At 42.1% G+C, this 21,459-nt stretch overlaps 1 protein-coding gene across 3 annotated transcripts in view; it reads right to left on the reverse strand.

Moving 5' to 3' along the window:
• Positions 1–21,459, reverse strand: part of susd2 (sushi domain containing 2) — a 92,335-nt gene that overhangs the window by 17,674 nt on the left and 53,202 nt on the right. For all 3 annotated transcript variants that reach the window (XM_059988318.1, XM_059988320.1, XM_059988321.1), the window contains 4 exons: positions 19,391–19,546; positions 14,331–14,495; positions 4,739–4,987; positions 2,888–3,160 (listed from right to left, as the gene is read on the reverse strand). In XM_059988318.1, the coding sequence (XP_059844301.1) occupies positions 2,888–3,160; positions 4,739–4,987; positions 14,331–14,495; positions 19,391–19,546 (843 nt within the window). The remainder of the gene's footprint in view (positions 1–2,887; positions 3,161–4,738; positions 4,988–14,330; positions 14,496–19,390; positions 19,547–21,459) is intronic.

Genomic DNA, 21,459 nt, shown 5'->3' on the forward strand with positions numbered 1-21,459 from the left:
CTCCTCCTTTGCAACATTTCCACTGAAGATTACCCATGCAATGTATTCACCGTTTTTGACTTCATTCTGTACAATTCTACTTTAGACTTTGCTTTCTTCTCAGATTTTAAGAAGCATGGCTAAGTGTCAGATGCATCAGATGGGGAGTCAAGGCCATGATCATTGCTACCTACAATTGCTGTCACAACCTTCACAAAGCCCAGTGATTACGTCCACTTGCATATCTATTAGATATCTATTCTAAGATAGTATGACTTCTAAGATAAAAGTCATGCTTTTTTCATAATGGCACTTACTCACTAGACTCAGGACAGATCCTCTGAAATGATAACATTTAAAGTTACTGACCCCCTCTGCCTCCGATTCCAAACCAATGAGGAATGGCTCACGGATATCTGATTTCCTCCTCCTGAAGTCACTAATCATCTCCTCAATCTTGCTGACTTGACTGAGAGGTTGTTGTTGTTGTGGCACCACTCAGCCTGAAAATATTGATGGTTTAGATTACTGACAGAGCAAATGATCTGCTATTTCCCATGGGGTAATATCTTGATTAGCATCAGCTCAGTAAGAATGATTGGTTGTGATGACCAGCCCACTACGGTATTGAACTTTCCTGCTCAAAGACATTGACAATATCTCTTCCTGCTCTCCTTCATCTACCTGCTTCATTTTACACCATTGCCTCTCCCTCTGATGGCCCACTGGGTCAGGAATGAAGCAGGATCATCTGTAATTGAACACTGGGCTTCACTACAGCTCTAATCACATTTCTTCTTCTTTCTCCATGTCCATAAGCCTCCTCACACACAGCATCTTCCACCATGCCTTCAGTCATTTTTACAAAGTGCTCACCACCATGTTATGGTGTATCCCACTCCAGAATAACCACACATAATCTAGATCCCTACATCAAACTGCGGACTCCTCTTGTTCACAGGTCTGAAGGTGCAAGAATATCACGATCAGGGAACTTCCCTGCACTCAGAGCAGCACTCTCCCCCAATCAAAACAGCCAAATGCAGATTACAGGTATTAAATCCATGTTCCTGTCATAATCCTTTGCAGAGTCCAAATTAGCTGCTTTGTTAGCCTATATAATAACAATGACTTTAAAACAAGAGTTATTTATTGCTGCAAAACACTTTCGGAATGACTTGTTAATGTCATGAGGCCTTATATAAATACAGATTCTTTTTTAGTATTTCCTGATGCCTGTTTCTCACCTATCAAATGACACAGGACTCTGGCAAACACCTTATATAAATATTTGTCAAACATTACAGTTCCATTTTATAGTGACTCAACAGCTCCTTTATTGTCTTATACTTTGGTCTTAATCAACACATTTGTCTTTCAAATTATAAAATTTCTAACAACTAATAAGAAAAGCTATTAAAAATGAGAATATCTACAGATGCTGGAAATTTGAGTAACACACACAAAGTGCTGGAGGAACTCAGCAGGTCAGGCAGCATCTAGGGAAAGAATACAGTTGATGTTTCGGGCCGAACCCTACGGCAGGACTGGGGGACAAAAAGCTGAGGAATACATTTAAAAGATGGGTGGGAGAGGAGAGAGAGAGAGAGAGAAACACAAGGTGAAACCTGGAAGGGGAAGGATGAAGTAAAGAGCTGGGAAGTTGATTGGTGAAAGAGACAGAAGACCATGGAAGAAAGAAAAGAGGGGGACAATGGGTGGGCAAGCAGAAATGTTATTATTCTTCTAAGGCTGATATCCAACACATCTCGTGATATTAGTTACTGACTTTAAACATCCTCAAGGATTGATGCTGGAAAGATGTTGATCTTGGAAAGAGCTTTCTCCTCCTTTGCAACATTTCCACTGAAGATTACCCATGCAATGCATTCACCATTTTTGACTTCATTCTGTACGACTCTACTTTAGACTTTGCTTTCTTCTCAGATTTTAAGAAGCAAGGCTAAGTGTCAGATGCATCAGATGGGGAGTCAAGGCCATGATCATTGCTACCTACAATTGCTGTCACAACCTTCACAAAGCCCAGTGATTACGTCCACTTGCATTTATGCCCACTGAAATTTTATGAGCAGGTGAATTCAAGGAAGGAGTTGTTTCTAGCGTTCTCATCAATGAACCTTAGACTGGCACAGAGAAGATGAAGCCGTCTCAAAGATATCAAAGAGCTAAACGTAGGTTATTGGATTTACAATGCTTCAGTCTCAGTAATTGTCCACTTCCTTTCCTAAGACTTAAATTTACACAGCCATGCAGTCCAGAGCAGAGATTATCACAGTCAAAAGCTTAGTGAGTAAATTGCTCCAACAGTGGGGCTGGAGACTCCAATACATTAGGACCATGTGCACAGGTGAAGAATGAGAGATAGAGTAAAATGAAGGTATTAAAAATAGGTTAAATTACATCTGTGGGGGAATTAGAATGTGAAATTAAGTGGACACATGCTTGCCCAGAGAATGATGCAAGAGTAGACCAAGCTGTCTTCTACAACAATTGGGGTGAATGGCAAGGGTGTATTTTGGAAAAGACTAAGATGGATGCTTTCATCTAATTGCATTCTTTCTTGAATAAATTGTGCTTAATTTATGTTTAATTTAGCTTTTTTTTCTTGCTATACTCCTGTGATGCTGCTGCAGATAAGTGTTTCATTGCACCTGTGTGTACATCTGACAATAAATTCGACTCTTACATTTTTTGACGACTAAGACACAAAGGGAAAGGAGATAAGGTAGGATGCCGAGTGGGTTAGATAGCTTGTTTGGAGGTTTGGATAGTAACCGAAGCCAATTGGGCCAAGTGGTCTATTTCTGCAATGTAAATTCTATCTCATTCCTGTGGTCAAGTCAGGTTTACACATCAAGCAGAGTAGCAATTATATACAGTAACTTACTTGGTTCAAGGCTTTCAACCAGCTTTCGGTAGTTCAGATAGGAGAGCTTTGTTTCTTTTCCCACCTGGAGGCTTTTGGTTACAAGAGTATCAAACTGACAAGACTCGATCCCTTCGCACAGGGCATTCATCTCGGCATGCAGGGGGTTCGCTGGGTTGTCCGACACGTGAAAGACAGGTGTGAAGTCTGGGTCATGCTTGGGAGCATTCAAGTAATTGTTCAGCAAGAACTGACTGTCATAGGTGAAGAGAGAACTCGTATTTTCAATCGCCCCTAAAAAGAATACATGAAATCAATTAACCCTGCTGATGTAGCAACAACCCTTATAGATCAAAGCTGGATATTGATAATAGCTCAGAATAACAAAAGTTTCTTTATCTGAGGAATATTGGAAAGGGTCCATATTGGCTGTGGAGATGGAAAATGGAGAAGCAATGAGGCAAAAGTTGGGTTAACTGATGTAGAATAAGAATGATGACTGATGAGAGGGAAGGGAGACATAGAAAAGACAGGGCCAGGATTAAATTAATATGTATTTCCAGCTGTAACAACAGTCATCTACTAAAACTATAACACAATAAACACGATTACAATTTCCTTGAGATGGTCATATTAACACTGTGCAACAGCCAATGACTTCCCACAGAATTTATTCAAGCACTTCTGAGATCACCTTCGATTAAGTTGGCACTTATAAAGGAAACATAGTTTTAAAATTAAATTGAGGGAGGAGAACTTGGTAGAAGCTTGTCTGAGCTGATTTTATCAGGCATCCTGTTGGGCAGTCTGAAGCCTGCTTATGGTTCTGGCTCATTTCGGTAACTTAGCAAACAGGGGATGGATATTCCAAAAAGGAAGAACATTAACAGTACAAGCTGCTACTGCAAGGACCAGTAGGAGAAGTTAGCTAAGTCTAGCAGTTTACTGGCAATAAGACCAGGGAAGAAGTCGTAAGTTTTGTGGACATGACAAACTGAAAAGGTTTGTGAGAAGCGGTGCAAAGGAAAACTATTTGAATTAAGAGATGAAACGCCAGAGAATCTTTAGGGAGGTTGGTCTTGGTGGACAAGAGAAAAGGACAGGACTGGCAAAGTCAAGATGCCTTCAATACTAGTGTCAAAAATGTCTACGATCTCCGTGCATGTGGGTGGAAGTGAGGGATAGGCAGGGATAGTGCAAGAGGGCTTCAGGAGGATGGCTGGCAGAGGCAAAGAGAAGTCAGGGCTACCAAACTGTATGCAACAAACAATCTGCCAGAGGAACTCAAGTGGTATCTGGCAGAGGAAAGAAACGGTCAAAACCCTGTATTCTGGTCAGTTGCCTCACAACCTGGGATGGAGGCTCCAATGCACAGGATTGCCAGAGGCTGCAGAGGGCTTGGACGTAGCCAACTCCATCACAGACGCAACCTTCACCATCATTGAGGACATCTTCAAGAGGCATTGTCTCAGTCAGCATCCATCATTAAGGACACCCACACCCGGCACAGGCACTCCTCTTATTACCACCATCAGCATGGAGGTACAGGAGCCCAAAGACCCCACTCAGTGATTTAGGAACAGATTCTTCCCCCCTGTCATCAAACTCATGAACCCATGAACACAACTTCATCATTCTTCGCATTTTGCTCTACGCGTTTATTTATTTATTCATTCATTCTATAATTTATAGTAATTATGTTGCCTTTGCACAGCAAAGCTGTCGCAAGGCAACAAATTTCACGTCATATAAGGTAATGCTAATAAACCAATTCTGATTCACCAGTCCTTATGCCTGGATTGGGATTGATCCATGGTCCTATGTGTGACTTGAAAAGGCCAGAGGGTGTGCATTGGGAGGCCTTCTACTTACAGCTGGCTCCGAATTCATAGATCCTCTCCTCGCTCGCGCCGGCTGGTAGATCTGATCCATTTCTGAAGGTGAAGTCGTCATCCACGTTGTTGTTCATCACTCCAAGCAGCCCCTCTGTCTGGTTTGTGAACGTGTCTGGTAGCAGGATGTTGATGCTCAGGATTGAGCCCCTGATCTCTGCTTCCACACCAGCTCCAGAAGGAAACATGGCAGTAACATTCTGTGGGCTGGCTGAATACAGGTAGACCCCTAGAGAAGGAGAGGCACCCAGGTAAATCCACTTAAAACTCTTGCATTGGTTCATGCACCTGAACTGATAGCCCCTTTAAAGAGGCCAGTAAACATCTGCTATTCTTTGTCCCCGGAGAATTGCGGGAGTTTGGATATTCAAAGAGGAATTAATTATTTGTTTTTGAATTGAGGGAGTGGGGAAACCACTGGAAAGAAGATGAGGTCCAGGACAGATTGGCCACAATCATAATGACAGTGCAGGTTCAAGGGACCAATGACTCACTCCTGTTCTATGTTATTTTATTCATATTTTACAACATGTCAAAGTATAATACTAAGATCACAAATTACCCTTTCGGCTAATGACGTTGATATAATACAGGTAAGCTGATAGTTTGTAAAGAAATAGAGTTATATAACAGGGAATCAGGCTCTTTGGTCAACTTGGCCACGCTGACCAAGTTTCCTCAACTGAGGTCTCATTTGACCAAGTTTGGCCCTCTGCCTTCTGCTGTATCACGGCTCGCCCTGAATCCCATTCATTCTCGGTAACCTACTTTTCAGCAAAACTATTCTCCCAGCTCGAATACTACAGGATTCACGACCCTGGTCCAAAGATGGAAGTGTGCTTGGTCACAGCGGCCTTTCCTGATCCAAAAAGTGGTGCAAATGAGTGTCTTGGACAGTTTTCTTGTGATCACTAAACCCTGGTGGACATTGGTAACATAAAACACTGCAAGACTGATTCATCGGTGAGCCTGATTTGGGGAGGAAGCTGCATGGCCTCACTTGTTGTGCGGAACAGGCCTTCATGCTGCAGCATCACCTTTTACTGCCACCTAGGGGAGGAGACGCTTGGGACAGGGTGGGAGAGAACAGAGGCACAACAGTCACGTTGGAATCTGTGCTGCATTGGGGACTGGCCCCTTCTGTCAGTGCTGCTTGCTCCAAGGAAGACAAGCTAGATTGCTTGCAGCATGAGACCAGCTCATTTGGCTTCGTCCTCTGAACCAGCGTGAGATGAGGAACTGCTATGTACTTGTTCTTGCAGAAATGTGGCTTCAGGAGAATGTCCTATACAGCACCAATCTTCAGGCCATGCCACTCAGCGACTTGTGCTAATATTATTTTTTGTGACTGTGTGTGCTATCATAATTAGTGCGCTTGTGCGACTGTACGCACCATGCTTTGCACCTGACCCCCAGAGGAATGCTGTTTGATTTTGCTGGATAAGTGTGTATGGTTGAATGACAACTGAACTTGAACTTAAACTTGTATCTGAAAAGAAATGAGCAAGGAGCAACCCCAAAAAAGGCAAACCTGAAAATAAAAACTTCACTTTTAAGACACATGAGCAGAATTGGGCCAATTGGTACATATAGTCTGCTCCGCCATTCCATGACAGCTGATTTATTATCCCTCTCAACTTCATTCTCCTGCCTTCTTCCTATAACCTTTGACATCTGTACTGTATTTAATATTTTAGTAATAATAGAGTAACATAATAAATATATTGTTCATTAAGCATTCTTTGTTTGATTACATAATTTTATGGGTTGTATGTAAGAAGTTTGTAAATGGCGTATGTCATTACACCACCATGTCATATATGCTGCCCGCTAAAAAGAAGGAAAGTAAAACTAAGTTCAAACGTTTGTAGATACACATTTCCCGGCTGCCGTGTTCTTCTTTTGATTAGTTTCTGAAATTACGAGCATAACATTGGCAATAAGAAAGTTTTAAAATGAACCCATAACAACTACCTACTGGTTGAAGTGCAACATGTTTTTCTCCCAAAGGGGGAGACAGATGTTGAAGTAAAAAAGAAGTGCAGTGAGTGTTTCTTTAAAAAGAGAGAGAGATGTTTGAGTTAAAAAGGAGGAAGAAAACAAATTAATTTCATGGTTTCATAAATAATGAATGCCCAGTGCTAATAAATAAATAAACAAACAAACAAACAGAAATGGCTGGCTATGATGGAAGGATAGATGCATTCAATTGCACAACAGTTAACCGGATGATGTATACTGAACAAATTGAGCAGTATTTTAAAGAAAAGGAAATAGCATATGAAAAACCAGTGCCCATATTGCTGGTTGTGCGAGGTGGAGGAGCATATAGTTTGCTTTGAAGTTTAACTGCTACAACCAAACCAGCCAAAACAAGCTTTGCTGATATCATGAACCTAATGCAGCAACATTTAAACCAAAACTATAGTTGATTGCAGTATGCTTTATGTTTCCCTTTTCTCACAGGTACCATCAGGTAGGAGGTACAGAAGCCTGAAGGCACACACTCAGCAATTCAGGAACAGCTTCTTCCCCTCTGCCATCTGATTCGTAAATGTACTTTGAACCCGTGAACACTACCTCACTTTTAAATATATATTATTTGTTTATGCATGATTTTTAATCTTTTCAATATATGTATACTGTAATTTAAGTATTTATTATTATATATTTTTTCATCATCTAAATTATGTATTGCATTGAACTGCTGCTGCTAAGTTAACAAATTTCATGACGCATGCCAATGATAATAAACCTGATTCTGATTCTAATTCTGATTCAAGAGCAGAATCAAAATGGAAGGGGAATGATTTCAGTTTATGTAGCTGAATTGAGGAAATGTCCAAGCATTGTCAGTTCAGAGATGGGCTTAATGATACATTGAGAGATCATTTAGTTTGTGGGATCTTACAAGGAAGTATTCAAAAACAGAGAAGCTCTTAACACAAGGATAGCAAAACTTAAAAGAGCTGTTGAAGTCACTGAAACAATGGAAACAGCGGTCAGAGAAGCAATTGAGTTGCAGTCAGGAATGAAGTGAGTGCGAACAAAATGACAACATCCAAACACAAAATGGCCTGGCCGAACAAATTGCATTACCATTGTGGCAGGAGCTCACATACACCAGACCAATGCAGGTTTAAAGGCAAAACTAGCAGAAAATACAACAAATTAGGACACATACAAAGAGCATGTTGGGCAGACAGAAATAAGTGGACTGCACATGGAAGAGATGAGGTTAAAAAGTCAAGTTAAAATTTCATGAAGAGCACTAATCTGTATGTTGTTGATGAAAAATCTGATAATGATAAGAGACACAGGACTTAGTAGCCTTGAGATTTACAACATGAAAACTAACAATAGATAGGCAATATGGCTTACTTTGGAAGTGAACAGCAAATTAATTAAAATGGAATTGGACACTGGCTCGGCTGTTTCAGTCCTTCCACAAAAAGGTATTTCATACATACTGGACTGAAGCCTGCAGATATCCAACTAAGAACATACACTGGAGAAAAGATAACTCCCGTGGGAATGACATTCATAACAGTGAAGTACTACAACCAACAAGTCACATTGGTCTTGTATGTAATAAATAGGAGGGCCAGCATCATGGGGATGTGAGTGGCTGAGTCAACTACAGCTTGATTGGAGACCCATCCACCAATTGCAAACCACATCCTCTGCAATAGAGTCAACTGAAAGTGAATTTAAAAAGGTATTGGATGATGCCACAGCAGCGTTCAAGGATGGATTGGAAAACTTAAACATATCAAGGGTAAAATAGTATTAAGTGAAAATGTCACACCAAAATTTTACAAGGCCCATCTAGTTCCTTACACCATCTGTGCTAAAGCAGCCAGTGAGCTAGATTGCCTTGAGGCTGAAGGGGTTCTTTCCATGGTTGAGTGGAGCCCATGTGCAACACCAGTGGTTCCAATAGCCAAGAAGAATGAGTCTACCAGGATCTGTGGTGATTTTAATGTCACCATCAACCCAGTACTGAAAATAGATCAATACAAAGGATATCTTTGCAAACCTTTCTGGAGGAAAACACGTCTGTAAAGTGGACTTAGATGACACCAACCTATAGATGGAGTTGGAAGACTCCAAAGTGTTCCTCACCATAAACACTCATAAAGGGCTTTATTCCTATAATAGCCTTACTTATGGAGTAGCATCTGTACTTTCACTCTGGCAGAAAGCTATGGGCCAGGTGCAGCAAGGCTGCCCACGCACTCAGTGTTACCTGGATGACATCATTGTGACCTGTGAGGATGACAAGGAACATCTCCAAAATCTCAAGACAGTATTAAAAATATTAGAAGATTATGGGCTCAGGACACAATGGAACAAGTGTGTATCCTTTAAACCAAGCATCTCTTACTGTGGTCACACCATTGGTGCAGAAGAATTGCACAAGTGTGTTGAGAAAATTCAAGCAGTGCTGGATGCCCCAAGGTTGAAGGACTTGTCACAGTTGCCTTTCTTTTTAGGATTTGTCAATTACTTTTTCGGGTTCCTACTAAATCTGGCTACCGTGATCCACCCTTGAACTTATTACTACAGACTGGGAAGAAATGACAATGGACAAAGCTGTGTGAGGTGACTTTCCAAAAGGCAAAGGAAGTGGTGACATCAGACACTGTACTCACACATTATGATCCACATTATCCAGCGAAGCTTGCCTATGATGCTTTACCTTATGGTAAAGGTTGTGAGTAAGGGAAGTGAACGCCCCATAGCCATTGCATCACATTCCCTTAATGCTTCTGAGAAGAATTACTCTCAGGTTGACAGAGAGACCTAGGGTCTGGTTTGGGGGGTAAGCATTTCCACCAGTACCTATATCGGGGAACGTTTACCCCTGTTACTGCTCATCAACCACTGGTGTCCATTTGCCATCCACAGAAGTGTTCCACTCACAGCAGCAGCACAAGTGCAGAGGTGGGCTCTCTGCCTGGAGGACACAATTACAAGCCTGAATCCAAGGGAACAACTAATCATGCAAATGCTGATGGGATGTTCCATTCACCCTTGGAAAAGAAAATACCTGAAAAGTTTACAAAAGGGGACTCTCCCCTTGACACATGCTCCCTAATGCAAATCGAAAGTCTCCTGATTACGTCAACTATTCAGAATGCCAGTACATTCAGAAGGTGGCAAGAGCAGTGCCTCTCCATCCTTGGGATTGGCTTGCTTCACCCTGGCAGAGGATTCATGAGTATTCCAGGGCACAAATTTCTTGGTAGTAGTGGGTGCAGCTGCAAAGTGGCCAGACATGTTCCAATGGCCTCCACTACTGTCTCGCACACTGCTGACATGTTGAGAAGCCTCTCCTCAAGGACTGGTGATCCAGTACAGTCAGTGACAATGGAGCACAGCTTGTGCAGAACAGTTTCAGACACTCCTGAAAATGAATGGAATAAGACATATTACATCTGCACCGTACCATCCAGAAAGGTTTGTCCAGAGTTTAAAGAAGGCACTGCGAGCACTGTCAGCGGAACACACTACACTGACACTGAACCAGAAGCTCAACAACTTCCTCCTTGCATATCACCATGCAGCGCACTCCACAGCCAACAACTCACCCGCTATACTGTTCCTGGGTCATCCCTTGCACTCACACTTGGATCTCCTCAAACCCAGTCTCAGGAGGAGGGTGCAGGACAAACAGCTGAGACAGACTGAGGGCTCCTCAAACGAGGAGGTTCGATGTTTCACCCCTGAACAAGCAGTCCTGGTGAGGGACTACAGAGTGATCAAATGTGCAAACTTGGAAAGATTAAGGTCAGAACTGGACCACTCTCCTACACAACGGAGACTGGATCTGATGTCTTCTGGAAATGACACGTCGATCAGCTGAGGACAGCAGAGTCAGTTGTTAGAGAGGAATGGTGTCCACAGCTGTAGAACCACTTCCTGCAGTCTCAGAGACAACTACAACCAGCACAGAGGAGGCCCCTATTGTCAGGGGAGACAAGGTAAGAAATCTTCCACAGCAATTAAATCTTTAGACTTGAATGAGGGAATTTATAGTATATGGTGCTGTGGATGTTTATAAAGTAGTTACATTATATAGTAAACAACATGTATGTACATACGTGTGTGTGTGTGTGTGCATGTGTGTGAGTGTGAGTGTGAGTGTGTGTGTGTAAAATAACTAGAGAGCAATACGTTCCATATTTGAGTATATCTGAGTTGAGATGCATTTTATATTGAGTTGTAGTTTTTAGCTAAGCAGGGTGGAGTGTTGTGTATTTAATATTTCACTAATATTTGAGTAATATTGCAAATACATTGTTGATTAAGCATTGTCTGTTTACATTTCATTATGGGTTATATGTAAGAAGTACGTGAATGACATAAATCATTACGTCACCACATCATTTCTGCGCGCCTCACTAAGTTAAAACAAAGTAGACACGCACTTCCTGGCTCCCGTGTCTTTCTTTTCATTAGATCCTGCAGTGACAAATTATAACTAATCAAGAACCTATCAACCTCTGCTTTAATATGCCCAATGACTTGTCCTCTGCAGCCATCTGTGGCAATGACTTCTACAGATTCCCCATCTACTGGCTAAAGAAATTCCTCCTCATCTCTGTCCTAAAGGCTGGACGCTCTGGCCCTTCACTCCTGGAAGCATCCTTTCCACACCCACTCTTTCTAGGCTTTTCAATATAGAGCATAGAACAGTACAGCACTGCAGCGGGTCCTGTGATCCATAATGTTGTGTCAGACAAGCTAAAAAGCAAATCAAGAATGAATTCCTCCTCCCTACACAATATCCATATCCCTCCATCTTCCTCACATCCATGTGCCTATCTAAACATCTCTTAAAAGCCTCTATGTTTGCCTCTACCACCAACCCAGGCAGTGCATTCCAGGCATCCACCACTCTGAGTAAAAAACTTACCCCTCACATCCCCCTTGAACCTACCCTCTCTCACCTTTAGAGCATGCCCTCTGGTATTAGATATTTCTACCCTGAGAAACAGATACTCCCTGCCTACTCTATCTATGCCTTTTATAATCTTATAAATATCTATCATATCTCCCCTTATCCGGTGCTCCAGATAGCAACTCTCATGGTGGCACGGACCCTCTAAACCAGGCAGCATCCAAGCAAACCTCTTCTGCACCTTCTCCAAAGCCTCAACACCCTTCCTATAGTGACCAGAACTGTATGCAATAACCCAACCAGAGTTCTATAAAGTTGCAACATAATCTCAACTCAGTGCCTCAACAAATAAAAGCAAGCATTCTCTAAGTCTCCGTATCGACCTGTGTAGCCACTTTCAAGCAGATATGAATTTGGATCCCAAGATCTCTCTGCTCATCAACACTGCTAACTATCTTGCCCTTCACAGTGTACTGTCTCCTTGCATTTTCCCTAGCAAGTTTCCCTAGCAACTCGCCCCATTTATCTGGGTTAAGCTCCATCTGTTATTTCTCTGCCCGTACCCGCAATTGATCTATAACACGCTGTGCTCTTTGCCAGTCTCCCACACTATCCACAACCCCACCCATCTTGGTATCACCTGCAAATTTACTAACCCACCCATCGCTTTACCCTTCCCTTTTGAGCCAAGTTGCCACCAGCCTGGATGCTACTGTCGTGCACCGATGGATCATCCCTGAGCATATCCAAAGATACTTGTTGCTAAGGGGACTGGCCACAGAGGATCCTGCACAGATTTTGTAATCCCCTTACCTCTCCTGGCGCTCAGACATCTATTGTCTGATGCCTGTGCCCTGGGTGTGCCCACCTCTTTAATAGTCTCATCTATGATATCTTCAACCTCCCGAATGTTCCTGAGTACATCCAACCCCAGTTTCAACTCCTTAACCCGGTCAGTCAGGTGCTGAAGTTGGATGCATTTCTTGCAGATATAGTCATCAGGGAAACCGCCTGGTATCCTGAAGTCCCATATCTAACAGGAGGAGCATTCCATCCTACTCACACTCACTGTGCCTGAGCTGCCAAAAAAATATATGCATAAGGTTTCAATGAGATCCACCTTCATTCTTCTAAACTCCAGTGAGTACAGGCCCAGAGCCATCAAACACTCTTCATATGTTAACCCTTTCATTTCTAGGATCATTCTTGTAAACCTCCTCTGGACCTGCTCCAACATAATCACATCGTTTCTTAGGGAATGTGCCCAAAACTGCTAACAATACTTCAAGTGCAGTCTGACCAATGCCTCAGAAAGCTTCAGTATTCCATTCTCACTCTTACATTCGGTAGATGGCAGGCAGACCATCTAAGAGGGGGAAAACTCTGATTTCAAACCTTTGCTGCCTTGCGGCCAGACCCACTCATGGGAAAGGCTTCGGGAGTAAACCCCGAGGAAGAAATCCGGAGCTGGAGTCCCTAAGGCAGTCCAACGTTGCCTTCAACCTCGTTCTGGCAACAACACTGGTGCCAAGCCGTATCAGCCTTTGCCCTCCCCTTGGACAACATCGGTGTCATGGAGAGGGGAGACAGCTGGCCTTCCATGATAGTTTGCCCAGGCCTGCACCCTGGAGAGACTGAAGCAAGACTTTCCAGGCGCAGATCTATGGTCTCGCGAGACTAACGGATGCCTCACTCACACTTACGTTCTAGCCCTCTTGACGTGAATACTACCATCGCATTTGCATTCCTTACCACCAACTCAGCCTGCAAATTAACCTTCAGAGAATCCTGTACAAGGACTCACAAATCTCTTTGCACCTCAGATTTCTGAATTTTCTCATTTAGAAAATCACTTAACTGTCGTGAAAGTGTGGAATGAGCTGCCAGCAAAACTGTTGCATGCAAGCTCGATTTCAACATAAATGCTAGGTGTATGGAGAGCTATGGCCCCGGTCCACATCAATGGGAGTAGGCAATTTAAATGGTTCTGCACAGACTAGCTGGGCTGAAGGTGGTTCTGTGTTGTACTTTTCTTTGACTCTATGACTCTAGTAATCTATGCCTCTATTCCTTCTACCAAAGTGCATGACCATACACATCCCTGCACTATATTACACTTTAGAAGATAATTAGGGATGGGTGATATTTGCTGGTCTTAGCAATAACAGTTCACATCCTCCAAACAGTCTCCTATATAGTTTTAATATTTGACTTGTAATGAGATGACAACTAGATAATCTGTTACATTGCTTTTGGCTGCAGTATAAATAAGAAACATGGAGAAATCTCTTGCTGTATTTTGAATGAATATGTTTATATAAGAAGGGCAGGTTCTTGACTTAAGTCTCATTTGAAAGGCAGGACATCTAATAGCGCAGCTCTCTCTCAACACTGCAGTGAAGCTTCAGTCTAGGTCTTCATGCCAAGTGTTTGATGTGGGACTTGAATCAGGTCAGGGCACTATCTATTGAGCCACTGCTAGCAGTCTGAGGAAGTCAGGAAGTTAACAGGTAATCCAGAGTAACACACACAATGTGCTAGAGGAACTCAGCAGATCAGGCAGCATCTATGGAGAGGAATGAACAGTCAACGTTTCAGTCCAAGTCCTGATCATGAGGATTGATCAGGTAAATTCTGATCATCTCACCAATTTGACAAAGCTTACCTTTAAGGTCCATCCAGTTCTGTTCATGAAAAGTTGCAGGTCCACTGTTGATCAGTACCTCCAAGCTGCTGCCATTGTCATGGCTAGCAATGCGGAATTCAATCACATCAGAATCACCTTCCTGCATAGCAACAGCAGTAAATCCAGTCACATTTGCATTTGCTCCTGTAATTAAAAGGAGAGCAGCAAATTGCCAATAAATATTTCCCTGATATAAAGGAAAGCCAGCTTAAAAATAATCAGAATTAGGTCTCTGGGATGTTGATCATATCGTTACTCGTAGAACTTGGAGCCTAAAAGATTAAGAGATTTAATGAATTACCGCAAGTTGACACAGCATTCCGGTCCAACGACTCCAAATTAGAGCTATGTGACCAATTACCCCACTAACCCTTACATCCTTGGAATGTGGGAGGAAACCCTAGCACCTGGAGGAGACCCACACAGTCACCAGGTGAGCATATAAACTCCTTACAAGCAGCAGTGGGAATTGAACCCGGGTCACTGGAGCTGAGGTAGCACACACTAACTGCGACGTTATCGTGTGGCCTTAAACTACCTCTTAAACAATGAAACTGATGCACTGCTGGTAATGGCCTACTGTTCAGCAGCTCATTATCACAGTACAGTGTTTGCCCAGTAGTACAATGCTACGACAACATGCTCCTTTTGTGCTCTCAAGTTATAATGCTCTAATATATCATAGTGCCAGTTATTAAGTGATAACTCTACAACTTTCTGCTGTTATCCTGCAACAGCCATCACTATCACAACACTATAACACAATAATCACTCCTTGTTAACATGCTGCAATTACCCACTTGCATAATGTTATAGTTGTCTGCAGGGTAATGTTATAAATTCCTTCTGTTATAATGGTATAATTGTCCACCAGTATGATGTCGTAATTGCCCAGTTATACGATTATAATTACCCACTGTTATACTGTTATCATTGGACATTGTGATAGTGCAATAATTGCTCACTTTTATAATGGTTTAATTTTTCATTGTTGCCCATTAATCTGGGGAGTGTAAGAAGCATTGCTCTTATGTTAAAAGGAAATGCTGGGACCAGAAGCCCCTGTGTGTTAAAGGGAGCCTAGAAGCTGGGATCCCTGCACATTAAAGGGTTTGTAAGAACCTGTTGTGTGTTAGAGCACTCGAAACATGGCCTTTTGCATTAAAGAGAAGGTTAAAGATACGTTAAAGATACCAAATCTTCAGCATTTCCCCTCAATCAGAATTTTGCTCTAAGGATGTTTTGCACTAATGACTGAAAAGAACAGTCCATTCAGAAACTCAAATCTAATAACAATTTAAATGAATTGAAATTTTAGTCAAACCTTGAGAGAGAGCAATGCCTTTCCTAAATTAATGAATGTCAATGAGCAGTGTACCAGAAGCCAGAATCCATTGTATAATCTCTCTAAACACTTTCCTGGAGAAAGAACAAATCATAAACACAAGAGATTCTGCAGATGCTAGAAACCTGGATCTGTAAGTTCCTAGAGGAAGAGTTTCTTATTTCTCAACAGTTCAGATAAATGAGGAAGGAAGTGGCCTTGCATTAATATAAATTATTATTATAATTTTATGAAACAAACATCTTTGCTGTCTATACTCTAAATTAACATACAGGGAGCTATCATTAAGTATATCAGTCAATATCCAGATGAGGTAATTATTAATCTGTTGTGTTTAGATAGGAAGTCAGTGTTCTAGTTTTACATTCCTTTCTCTGCCTTGTATTTTCCCACATTTTCATACTTATGACACAGAAGGAGGCCATTTGGCCCATTGATTCCATGCCAATCCTTGGAGCAATCACATCAAACCCATTCCCCAACCTATTTCTGCTCTGTTAACACACAGCTAGGGCCCCTAATTTAACATAGTGCACATGTACAGTCCCTGTAGCCTGATATCTTGACATATGTGTTGATGAATAGCTGTGCACAAAACACTGGGAAAAGCTGGAAAACTGACCACATCTGCATCTGGGAAGCCTGATGTCGGAACACATCTGTCACTGAACAGCTCAGGATTCACATTTCAAAAATGTAAAACCAGTCAGTGTGATCAATCATCCTGAACTACTGGGAGGTCAGGCATCGGGACACATCTGTGTCCATGTGCCACCTACTATCCTCCACTCAGTAGGAAAGGCATGAACTTGCCTGCTCCATGACATCCTCCACAACACTGCAAATCGCAGCAAGTTAGTACAGCCAAAGAATTTCAGGAACACTAACCTTTACCTTCACCAGGAAAATCATGGATTCCAATCACATTACTCTTCCCATGTGACAATGATGAAGTAAGAAGCTGAAAAGTGATAGGTGGAAGAGGCAAAGGGTTAAAGAAGAAGGAATCTGATAGGAGAAGGCAGTGGACCATGGGAGAAAGGGAAAGAAGAGGGGCACTACAGGGTGGTGATGAACAGGAGATCTGAAGAGAAGGGGTGAGAGGAGAACCAGATGGGGAATAGAAAAAGAGAGAAGGGGGAATGTTTCCAGCATGCTCTGGTTTTGTACCTACAGACTGCAGCAAGGAGGTTGAATTATGAGGCCATATTTCCAGTTTACAAAATGCGCATCAGGTCTTTGTTGCATCAGGTCGAGCACCTCTGCTCCATCTGTCAAAAAGCGAAACTTCCCAGTGGCCAAACATTTTAATTCCTCTTCCCATTCCCAGTCCCACTTGTCAGTCCGTGGCCTCCTGTTGTGTCAATGTGAGGCCCCCTCCTCAGGGTGGAGGAGCAACACCTTATATTCCATTTGGATAGCCTCCAACCTGATGGAATGTACATCAATTTCTCCTTCTGGTAAAAATATATTTCCCTCCCCCTCCCCTTTTCTCCTATTCCCCAATCTGGCCTCTTAATTCTTTTCACCTGCCTATCACCTCCCCCTGGGCCCCTCATCCTTCCCTTTCTCCTATGATCCACTCTCCTCTCCTATCAGATTCCTTCTTCTCAGGCACTTTACCATTCCTCCCACCAGGCTTCACCTATCACCTCCTAGCTAGCCTCCATCTCCTCCCTCCATCTTTTTATTGTGGGGTCTTCCCCCTTCCTTTCTAGTCCCGAAGAAGGGTCTCAGCTTGAGGTGTTGGCTGTTTGTTTATTTCCATCGATGTTGCCTGACCTGCTGAGTTCCTCCAGCATTTTGTGTGTGTTCCTTTATTCCGCTGGCTCTTCCATTAAGAAAAGATCCCAATTCATTTAGTCATTCCTGACGTTTATAAGCTCAGAGCATCCCTGATAATTGCAATTCATTTTAAACTAGAGCAATTAGTGTGGCCACTAACAGACGTCTTGACTATCATAAAAATGAAGACCGTAGTCTGACTGTGATGTACTAGAGCAACTAGTTAGTGTGTTTAGTGCTACCAGCTGTAGAAAAACTTCTAGCCAATAAATCTCTAGTTGGGATCAACAAAAGGTTAAGGGCCAATTGTTCAGATTCACTGCAGTTTTGCCTACAAATATTTATCCAATTCCATTTTGAAGTTACTATTGAACTTGCCTTCCGTTTCAGCCTCAGCCTTCCAGATAATAATTAATTGAACTGCATAAAAATCACTTTATTCTTGTTGTGTCTATTTATATTTTCCAATTATAGATCAGAGCAATTTAGTCAATTATTTCATGCTGTAAAATGGTTTTGGTAACAAATCATCTATTGAATACTCAGTTTTAGAGATCAAAATAAGCTTTTCAAGTCATCATTCACTGGAATCCTGTAGTTATGAAGTAATAAAAACAGCTAATTGTTTTTCTCATATATCCTTATGGCAAAGAATAAGGCCATTTGGTCCATCACATCTATGCTGACTCCCAGGGTAATCCCATATCCCCACAATTCACTCCTTCACACATGCCCATTGGAACTCTGCTTTTTCTTCTGCTACCCAATTGCCTTCACACGTGGAACAATCTACTATCATCAACTAACCTAACAAACAGCCAGCACTTGGGAGGTGGAAGGAAACCCAAGTGACTGGAGAAAACCAGTGAAGTCACAGAGAGAATGTGTATACTCCCCATCGACAGCACTCAAGAGCAGAACTGAACACAGCCCACTAAAGCAGTAAGACAGCCACACTACTTGCAGGACCATTGTGACACCAGGTCATTATTAAAACTACTGACCTGATTGGGCAGATAAACTCTCTACCAAAGCACTCCTTCTCTCCTCTAAGCTGCAGGTCACTCTTAGACAAGGTGAGCCCCCTGATCAGGATTCACAGGAAGCCATGGGAGCAGCTGGTGGATATCACAAGTTCTGGTATGCAACCACTGACACCAGAAGAGTATTGATAAAGGCTGGAGACACCCGTCTTGTAAAGGCACTGCCTGGAAGAAGGTATTAGCAAATCATGCCAAGAACAATCATGGTCATTGGACAATGATTGCCTATGTCATACAACATGGCACATGATGATGATGATGACGATGAGCCTCTAATGGATAATATGGACAACTTATACCGACAAAACAAATAATACCGATATCTGGGAGCTATTTCTCACTTTACATCTCTCCTCCCAACATACAAAACAGCCTTCTCTTGCATCAGTGATCTATTTTAGTAATGTATTGAGAAATAGAAATGGAACCATTAGTGTTTGAAGGATTTATCTGACCAAATCTTGGAAAGATAAGAATCTTGGGGTAACACAGTAGCGTGGCGGCGATCGCAATCACTTTGTAGTGCCAGAATCACTGGTTGATGTTTGATTCACAACTGTTCTCTGTAAACAGTTTGTACATTCTCCCCACGGAATTCCTCTGAGAGCTCTGGTTTCCTCCTAAACTCCAAAGAAGCATGGTTAAGGTTGGTGAGTTGCAGACATGTTACATGGTGTCAGAAGAGTGGCGACACTTGTAGGCTGGTTCCAGCACAATTATCGAACTGTGTTGGTCGTTGACACAAATGTGTCTTTCAATGATTTGACGTACATGTGACAAATAAAGTTCATTTTAGATATATATAGGACATATAGCTCAACGAGGCAGTTGCTTAATAATGAACGTTGCTGCCTGAAGACTCTTACCATTGATATTCTTGACTAGTTCTGTCCTTCCTTGGACTTGCAATGCTCCACTTGTGGAGTTTGCTTCTCCTTTCACCAAGGTGTACTCCCCCTTCCCATTGAAGGTGAAGTTGGCACCATCAAACGTAAAGAGATGTGGGTCCCCAAATGCTGTGCCTGGAAAAGAGTTCAAGATATCTGACTATTTGCTGTAAGAATTTAGAACTATTGCTACGTAGGGTTTGAAAGTGCAACAACACAACTTATTAAATTTTTTTAAAAAATACTGTAGCCTATCCACTTCAAGGTTCAATGTGTTGTGCATTCAGAGATGCCCTTCTGCACTCCACTGGTGTAACGTGTGGTTATTTGACTTACTGTCACCTTCCTGTCAGCTTGAACCAGTCTGGCCTTTCTCCTGTGACCTTTGTCAGTAACAAGGCATTTTAACCCCCCAGAGCTGCCACTCTTTGGATCCTTTTTGCTTCTCACACCATTTTCTGTAAACTATTGAGACAGCTGTGAAAATCCCAGACCAGCAGTTTCTGAGATACTCAAACCACTCTGTCTGGCACCAACAATCATTCCACACTGAAAGTCACTTAGATCAAATCTCTTCCCCATTGTGATGCATGCTCTGAACATCAAATGAACCTTTTGATCATGTCTGCATGTGTTTATGTATCAAGTTGCTGCCTCTAATTGGCTGATTAGATATTTGCATTAATAAGCAGGTGTACAGGTGTGCCTAATAAAGTAGCCGCTGTTGTAGATCTGCCTGTCATAGCTGAGTCACACTTCTAAGTCAGTCTGGTATGGCAATATCTCCAATGTTCTTGGACTGATAGCGAAGAATCCACAGATAGGGGAAGCCTCCTTGTCATACTTAGATAATACCACCAATGGTAGCACGGTGATTCAGAGACAGGAGGCTGGAATTTTCCCACTATAGAATTTATGACCAGAAGTTCAAGATTTTGAAGGTGAAAGGACACAGATGAGCAGCTGAGACTGAGAGCAGATCAGTCACAATTGCAGCAAGTGGTGGGGCAGGAATGAGGGGCTGAGGGATTGGCTCCAACTCCCATTTTTTTTGTATTCCCTGGGTTCATTAGGGCAGTTCCTCAGCCCGCAGGTTTCAGGTCAACTTTCCTCAATTATGGCAAGTCCACACAGTCTCTGGTCTCTGACACTATGGTCTCAGCTGGTTGGTCACCTCTGCTTCCAAGCTCTGCCACTGCAAGTATGAATGTTTCCACAACAGCCTGTCTCTTTCTGGTAACACAGCAAGCAGCAGAGGGAGTTCTACAAACAGTTCCAGAATGCTGTATTTATCATTGGGTTCTGATTTAGGATACTGTCCCATTGGAGTAGACTACATAAGTGTTATTTTCCTTGTAGTTTAACTTTCTTATACCTGTTTGTATTTTTACATAATTAACTGTGTACATGTTCAGTGAGTTTTCTAGCAGTTACAGTTCCCTCTGTATTTTTCCAGAAACTAATTAGTTTTAGTGGTGGGTGTCACATTACTTGAATAGGTACTATCTTATTGGTTAACTTAAGAAATGGAATTTCCTTACTTGAATAGGTACTATCTTATTGGTTAATTTAAGTAATGGAATTTCATTGGAAAGTGTGGAATCAGTTGTCTGGTATAGAGGACCGGGCTACCTTTTGTTCGATCTCTTCTTTCACTCTTTCCCTTTGTTCTTGAAATGCTCAATAAAGTTATTAGAACCAACAAGTTTTATGCTTCATTCTTGACTTCCAAAGAGCCTTGGATCACAAGAACATCAGGATCCAACAACCCCTTTCAGCTGAGATTCCCACATATGTGCACTGACTCCTGAATCCTGCTTTGGGTTAGAATTGGTATGGAATCACATAGTTAGATTCGACATGGAAACTGCCAACTGGCCATATACACTGGACCAAATACAGAATCTGATAGCCCATTGCAGATTAAAGGACAGTGTACTGTATTATAGAGCAAAGGAGAACAAGAATTCCCTTTGTTTATTCATTTTGGTTCAGTTTAATATTTACTATTGATTATAAATATGTTAGTCATCTATAGTTGTGTTTTG

This window comes from Hypanus sabinus, chromosome 13, assembly GCF_030144855.1.
Source record: "Hypanus sabinus isolate sHypSab1 chromosome 13, sHypSab1.hap1, whole genome shotgun sequence".
In the NCBI taxonomy this organism is placed as follows: domain Eukaryota; kingdom Metazoa; phylum Chordata; class Chondrichthyes; order Myliobatiformes; family Dasyatidae; genus Hypanus; species Hypanus sabinus.